Genomic DNA, 8,430 nt, shown 5'->3' with positions numbered 1-8,430 from the left:
TGCAATTTTCTGTTTCCTTTTTTATGGGATCTCACTGAGGAATGCTAACAAGCTGAAAAACTCATCCAGAGGACACAGACATATCCTTTATTCATAACTTTATTTGGTTTTCCTTTTATGATTTTTGTTATCACATTTATTTCACGCTCTTTTGGATTAATTGACCTTCTCGTCTCTTATAGACAAAAACTTTTAGATGAAGTTGGTAATAATATCGAGGTAACACAAGAAGAGCTAGAAACTTGGAAAGACCACACTGATTACATCAGATTAAACAAAAACACTATAAAAGTAACTGATGATCACCAGGTGGAGATTATTGCTAGAGAGAATAACAAATTTAAGAGAGATGAAGAGGACTACTCTAAGGGGGAAGTCTTTACCTATAACAGGACAAATACAAATGAGTGGATCACTGTACAAAATAATAAGAATAAAAATAAAAACAAAACAAGCAGCCATCGTAAAAATCAGTATACACATACTAGGTACACAGAATTTAATCATAGACATAGGAGTGAGCACATGGGACATAACCATAGACAGAACGATGATCATAGTCATTTTCTGAGTAGAAATAATAGTGCACAAAACTATAGAGAAACACAAACCTCTACATATTATGGTGATAGAAATCTGAGTATAAATACCTCCAACAGAGATACACCACTGAGTTTAACAAAAGAGAACCTTCTAATGGTTCAGATAATACTAGGGGCCCTAATAGAGACTATCAAAAACCTTCCACGTCAGAGGATTTTTTTAGTGAAACCAGTCAATCTAACTCCATTATGGAGACGAGACAATCACCATCACCCTCCGAAAGGACAGATGTTTTCCCAAAATCACAATCCACACATACAAACTCACCAGCAAAATCCCCCCCAACACCATAAAAAACACTGGCACAAAAAGACCATACACAGACAGGGAAGAAGATGGAGAGGGAAAACCTCACAAAAAGAACAATTACAGAAATTAAAAGAGGGTATATTTAACCTCTCTTCCCATTCCCTGTCTAATGATGAGGTGAGAATCTTGGGGAAAGGCCTTTCCTATTGTCCATCGAATACTCATAATGTATTTGATTAATTCGTTGACTTAAATAAGTTTACGAGAAAACTATCTTTACAAAGATATTTTGCAAATAAAAATTTATATTGACTGATACCTTGGGACATAAATTTGGTACTGGGGAAGATCTGATATATTTGGATCCCACTAATCTAACAGAAGATTTATTTGAAACTTATATTCACACTGATTTGGCTCCACCAGATGATTTTTGAGACCATTCCGAAACACGTTATGGGCAAAAATAATATGTGACCCAATGAAAGGAAAGCTCTGATGAATTTAAGTACAAACACCAATATCGTGATCCGCCAAGCAGACAAGGGGGGCAGGATTGTGATCCAGGATTATTGTAACTATGTCAATGAAGCAAACTGCATCCTTTTGGATACGACATATATTAAACTAAAAGGGGATCCCACATTGCAATACACCAAGAAATTAGATTAACTAACTAAATTCGGATGCAATAGAGGGAATTCTAAACAAGAAGGAAAAAACTTTCTAACAATTAAACATCCAGACACCCCCTTCTATTATCATCTACCCAAAGTACATAAAAGTACTATCAATCCCCCAGGTAGGCCCAGCATAGCGGGTATTAACAGCCTTACTGACCATCTGTCCAAATATATAGATAGGTTTATACAGAAACATGTTGTAAATTTAAAGTAATATATTAAGGACACAACCAATGTTTTATCAAAATGATATTTTTTTAAAAGAAAACAGGAATACCTATGGATTACATGTGATGTAGAAGCCCTATACTATAATATCCCACACATAGAAGGAGTGATGGCCATAGACCAATTTCTAGATAGAGACATTTACTTACCCTGTAAACAGAAGCAATTCATATTGGAATCCATTCGGTTTATTTTACATCACAATTTCTAAATGAGTATTATCTCCAAATTAAGGGCACTGCCATGGGCACCAGGTTTGCTCCCAGTTTTGCCAACCTTTATATGGGTTGTTTTGAAGATTCACATATATATATATATATATATATATATATATATATATATATATATATATATATATATATATATATATATAATTCAATCTGGGAGCATAATGTCCATAACTCCTTTGGAAACAATGCCATTGAAGATAGGCACTAATAGGGTGTCTCGTTTGAGACAGAGGGAAACATTTTGGATTTATAAATCTGGGTCCTTGTTTCCCTCTGGTCTCAATGAAAATATTGATATGGCAGCCTTTTGATACACTATACATATAAGATTTCACTATTAACACTCTATACATATAAGATTTCACTTTTACTTTTGCATATATATACACACACACATATTTTGGTTCAATATAATCTATTTGATTTAGACTCTTCAATATACCACTATACTTTTCTATGTTATTAAATAGTACTTCTGTCATAGACTTTTTTTTTTAGATCGACCACTTAGCTCACATTAATAGAATAATGCACGTATAATTATTTCACATAGTAACCCCATTATATATATGATAGGCACATTTGACTCAAACATGGATTCAAAGGGCTCCTTGTTTTCGTTTCGAATCGTAATAGTAGCATATTCTTAATTGGCATTTACACACTCATTTATTATTCTGATAACATCTCATGGGATCTTTATCCCTTTTAGAGTTACTGGTCATCTAATACATACTTGTTCATGCATCTTATATCGATGTCTCCATCCTTATTAAATAATAGTTGTATCTTAGTGAGGATAGTTTCAATCTCGGATAATATATTGCTCCCGCTTTATATATTGGATGATATATATATATATATATATATATATATATCACATCCTGAACATCTATATATAGAGCTATTTGGGGTTATTGGGCATATTACAAATATGAAGGTTTTACCTGATGGGAATGCGATTTGCTTCATCCACATTGTGGTTTGTTAAGGACTGTTAGTGCTTTAAACTAGCAAGGATGCATATTGTGTGGTTTATGCCGCTATGCTGATTACACTAATTTATACTCTTCCATGATATGTAATATGAAAAGATCCAATTTAGTGGTTCTTTATATGTGTAAAGATTTGATCATTCAAATGTGTAAACCATCTTTATTATGTCAGTTTAGGTTGAGCACATAGCTACTAATTATTGAGTGGGATCACTGTTGTAACTTATGATGTAGGAAATTCCTAGTACTGTGATTGGTTTTTGGTTAGTTTAAATCATTAGCAAAGTGATAGGTATGTATGCCTGATGAAACGGTTAGTGGACCGAGAAACGCATAGCATATCACACTAATGCACTTTTGAGTGCTACATTGTTTTACCAAATTTTATTAAAGTGTGTTTTTACCTATCACTTTGCACTGTTTGATCTATATCGACCACCGCTCATCGCCTGCCAGCTGGCATTGGTGTCAGGTGTTTGTGACGTTTTCTAGGATCGAGCTGTGCCGCAGCTGTTCCCTTCTGAAGTGTGCTGTGTTTGGATCCCTTGAGCCATGGTTTCAGCGAGCTGGAGCGCTGTGAGACTCCATTCTGCCTCTGATAGTGTTATGTACACTGAGTACTTTGAGTAAAGGATCGCAACTGCGGACGGAAGAAGTGAAGTCTTGTATCACCTGGGCGTAATGGGCTATTGTAATAGCATAGACCAGTTAGCCTTTAGTGAAATATAATAATTGAGATTAGGTTGCTTATTGAAGCAACAGTAAATTAAAGTCTTAGAGATGTACTCCAAGGTCTGTTTATGTAGCACAGAGTGGGGTTTACAACATTAGAAATAATATTTCTCTTAACCTAGAGTGAGCCGAAATAAAGTAGAGGCTTGAAATGAATGTTTTCCAATACTGCTTGTTCTCCCTGCAGCTGAGATAGCTTCCTCTAATGGCTAGAACAAGAGACTCACCCTGTAACAGGACAAAGTAGATGTGACAGCCGCAAACTGCAGAGGGCTGTGTGGCAGTGCTTTCGGCTTCGAGTCAGCTGTTGACAGGGGGCGGAGTCACAGGAGCGTAAGCGTTAATAATCGGCTGAAAAGCAAAAGCCGTTAGACAGAGGCACTATCGTGGGAGTCCCAGTAAATAGCCACAATGATACAAAGGTACCTTGAAGTAATGGATAGTAATCTTGTAAGATTGTAGAGAGTAGGTTGTGTATGAATCCACGGAGCAAGCAGCTGTGACGCAAGCAGGGAAACACAACAGGGTTCCGAAGTAGCTGACAGTCAGCTCAGAGTAGAGCGGATGGAATGCACATGCAGATCTGAGTTGAAGATTTTGCAGCTTCCGATGCAGAGGTAGATAATGTATTGTAGAGATTCCTGTAACTTTGGGGTATAGCAGGAATTGCTTGTAATCCAAAGAATAAGGCTTTTCAAAAACACAGGTTCACTAACCAGCACAGCTACTATGTGAAATAACTAAGCACCTGTTTGTTGTCAGGTGATCACTTAAGTAGGGTAAGGTAGGGAAAAGGTGATCAGAGTAGGGAACAGGTAAAACATGAAACAGATTCCTCACAGATAGCACAACTGGGTGCTGCTTATTTTGTGAGTATTTAGCTACTTAGCTTATTATCCGTTTGTATCCAGTTGATTTACACAAAGAAGCGCCTCTCCCTCTTTTGTTTTATAGACGGAGGTTGGTTACATTAGCCAGATTTTCACAAACAAATGAATTATTTCTCTACATCATATATGTATGTAGGTAAATATATATATTATATAATGTCACCTATTCCCTGACAACAGATATTTTGGAGAAAACTGAATGCCCAGGGTCAAGCTTATTTGTCAAGATGTCTGTGCAACCAAAAATCTAACACTGCAATGTAGTCTGAAGAGAATCAAGGTGCAAGTGTTACAGGTCTTCATGGATTATAGAGTGCTTGACGCTAATTATAAAAAAATGCATTATCAGGATGATCTATACATTTTTACATTGACATTCGTTTTGGGCTATAAAAGAGCGCAGGGATTGCATGAGAACGGAGCGGCATAAGGGCTGGGCTCCTGGCTGGAAGGACAGGGGGGAAGGGAGAAGAGGGGGGGGGGGGGGGGGAAGGAGTTAGGTTAGAGAATAGGGAAGTAGAAGATAAGAATGAGAGGAGGGACTGAAGAGCAAGAGATAGAAGAGGGGGGTTGGAAAAGGTACATATAGGGGGGACAACAGGAAGTGGCTTCAGTACTAACCTTTTTTGTTTCAGGAGCTGCTTGTAGCTGATGCAGAAGAAGTTGCTGAAGATGACGGCCAGAAGCAGGAGAATTCCCAAACGGTTCCTTACAGATGATGAGACCCTCTGGAAGACGAGAGCAATCCGGGCTCAGAAGAGATTGAAGCTCCTGGAAAAAAGGCAGGGAGAGAAACAGAAGAAGCAGGAGACGGTCTTGGAGCAGAAGGCAGCGGTAACCCCCCCTGAGAGAGAGCGGATGCAAGAGGGTAACGTGAGTATGAAAGACAGGGCTGAGGCAGAGGAGGGGGCCAATTCTGATGTGAGTATGGGGGAAGTGGCGTTATTTAGTGAAACGGACCGGTCCAGCAGTCCGGAGATTCCCTTAGGCCAGGGGGGCAGTATGGGGTGCAGGCGGCGGCAAGCAATGGCGCCTCTAGGGGGCAGCAAGCAGGGCGCGCGGCGGCGTAATTGGGGCCTAGAAGATGAGGGCCATAGTAGTAGAGCAGGCGGCAGACAGTCCAGGGGCAGGGTCTGGCTTAGCAGTGAGCGGTCTGATAGAGGCGCAGTTGCGGGCGCGAGTGGCCGCCATAGGCGCAGCAGTATCCCCCCTTCCTCCCCCTCCCCCTCTTCTTCCCCAGTCAGTGAGCGCGATATGCGCATGCGCACGCCGATACGGCGTGCGCTACGTGATGACGTCATCATGAAGGGGGGGGGCGGGGGCCGCACGGTGCGACAGGGATGATTCCGTTTCAGCAGGGGTAGTGGAGAGAGGGCGTCAGTCGCCGGGAAGGGGAAATAAGCACAAGGTATCAAGCGGTGCGGGTGGGAAGACGAGCAGGGAACCAAGAAGGAGGGAGGAATTAAGGAATGCGGAGGCAGATTGCTGGGGACCCGGTGGTCCAGGCACACACACATGCGAGTCAGGGGAGGAGTGGGAAGGCCAGGACAGAGCTAGAGCAGGGGGTAAAGAAAGGAAAAAGTACTGTGAAGTGTACAGAAGAGGGGCGAATAGCAGGAGGGCAGCAAAAAGGGTCAGGTTAGAAGAGAATAGTGTGGAGCGCCCCAGGATGATTAGGGATACGGAGGGGTATACATATGTGAGGGTAGAGGAAGAAGGGGAGGATGAAAGGAGCATTAGGGATACAGGGAATGGGGGGCGCAGCAGTAAGAGGGCAGAGCACATGTCTGTGAAACAGGTTCAAAGAAAAGGGGGGGATGGTACTAATGTAAATATGAATATGTTGCAGAAGAGAGACAAAGTGGGTAAAGTGAACAATGGAGCAGGTGACAAAGAGGTCGAAGGGAGCACGACAGCGCCGCAGGGAATGGCGGCGGCAGACAAGGAAGGACAAGACGGGCATCGTGTGAGCCATAAGAAACACGGTAAGCAAATGTATTATAGTGACAGTAGTGAATCTTCGTCAGATAGTTCCACGGATGATGACTTTGAGGATGATAAGCGTAATGGGAGGGGGCATAGAAAAATCTTGAAAATTGTAAGAAAGTTATATGCTAAGCAAGAGAAAAATAAGGTGGTGAAGGAAGGGTATGAGGACGAGGACAGCAGTGATAATGTGGTGAATTTAGACGATGAAGTAGCAGCGACCAAGCTCTTACCCCTTCCCACACATTTAAAAGCGAAGGTTGTTAGGAAAGCGCAGAGAGGACGGTATGTGGATGTGTTTGAAATGACTAGGGAAGCTTTGGCGGTCAAATCTAATGAGGGAAGGGGGAGAAAGGCAAAGCAGACATTTCCAGAATGGGTGAAAGGGATGGTCATATATGCAGAATGTTTTCTAACGGCCAATCCAGATAAGATGAAAGGGGTTCTGAGATACATACATTTAATAGCGGAATGCTACACCACATACGGGGGTTTCGCATGGAAGGATTATGATAGGGAATTTAGGAAAGGAAATATACAATTGGGAGGTAAAGGTAGGAAGGATTTTGGGGTAAAAATACTAGATACGTGGACGAGGGTGATGAAGGTCCCTGAAGCACAAGGTAGGCCCATAGGGCAAGGGAAAACATTCAGAACAGAGGCAAAGGAATGCTGGGCGTTTAATGACAAGAGGTGCGACAGGGGGAATTCATGTAAATATAAGCACGCATGTAGGCATTGTGGCGGAGCGCACCCAGGAGTGGATTGTAGGAAGGGTAATGCCAATAACAATAGCAAGTTTTCCTTTCGAGGGCACGGGGGCAACGGTAGCGGAGGAGGAATGGCGGGTAATGGCCAAAACACCGCTGAGGGTAGATAGGATCATTGAGGAATTGGCAATGTACCCGCTGAAAGAGGAAAGGATTTTGTTAACAAACGGTTTGCGTGTAGGTTTTGTGGTCCCAGTTAAAACAGAAGTTAAAGGGGCTATGCAGGCGAGAAATTTAAAATCTGCAGCAGAATTTCCAGGAGTACTAGCGGAAAAATTGAGGAAGGAGGTTAAATTGGGGAGAATGGCAGGGCCATTCAAAGAGAAGCTGTGTGCTGACTTGATTGTGTCCCCTCTGGGAGTAGTTCCCAAGAAAGAGAAGGGTAAATACAGGATGATACAGCACCTGTCCTACCCCAGGGGGAATTCAGTCAACGACGCAATTGACAAGTTGGATTCTTCAGTGCAATATCAATCATTTGATAGTGCGGTAAGAATAGTGAAACGGCTTGGAAAAGGGGCGTTGATGGCAAAGATAGATGTGGAATCTGCTTTTAGGTTATTGCCTTTGAACACAGCTAGTTTTAATTTAATGGGTTGTAAGTTTGATGGTGATTATTACATAGATAAGTGTTTGCCCATGGGGTGTTCGGTTTCTTGTTCAGTTTTTGAAAAGTTTAGTTCATTTTTGCATTGGTTGTTTACAGAAAAAACAGGATGTGAGAGTATGTCTCACTACTTAGATGATTTTTTGGTGGTAGGCAGGAAAGAGACAGGGGAATGTAGAATCTGGAAGGAAGAGCTAGAGGCAATGTTCAAACAGTTGGGAGTGCCAGTAGCAACGGAAAAGTCGGAGGGGCCGGGTACGAGGCTGGTTTTCCTGGGTATCATGATAGATTCCGCAAAGGGGCAATGCGAGCTCCCTGCGGATAAGATTGAGAAGGCGAGACATATGATAAAAACGATGTTGAAAAGGAATAAGGTGACTCTTAGAGAAATGCAGAGATTGCTGGGGGTTTTGAATTTTGCGTGCCGGGTAATACCGGTGGGTAGATTATTTAAAAG

General features: G+C 41.6%; 1 protein-coding gene across 1 annotated transcript in view; it reads left to right on the top strand.

Moving 5' to 3' along the window:
* Window positions 1-7,669, top strand: part of LOC128662825 (cathepsin E-A) — a 192,172-nt gene extending 184,503 nt beyond the window's left edge. Inside the window, exons 1-2 of the mRNA XM_053716805.1 lie at window positions 5,160-5,483; window positions 6,460-7,669. Of these exons, the coding sequence (XP_053572780.1) occupies window positions 5,262-5,483; window positions 6,460-7,476 (1,239 nt within the window). The 5' untranslated portion in view covers window positions 5,160-5,261 and the 3' untranslated portion in view covers window positions 7,477-7,669. Of the gene's footprint in view, window positions 5,484-6,459 lie in introns of the transcript that reaches the window.
* The last annotated feature ends 761 nt before the right edge of the window (window positions 7,670-8,430 follow it).

The sequence above is a fragment of the Bombina bombina genome, chromosome 6, assembly GCF_027579735.1.
Source record: "Bombina bombina isolate aBomBom1 chromosome 6, aBomBom1.pri, whole genome shotgun sequence".
In the NCBI taxonomy this organism is placed as follows: Eukaryota; Metazoa; Chordata; class Amphibia; order Anura; family Bombinatoridae; genus Bombina; species Bombina bombina.
Note: the sequence above shows the minus strand (reverse complement) of the source record. Positions and strands in the feature narration are given on the sequence as shown.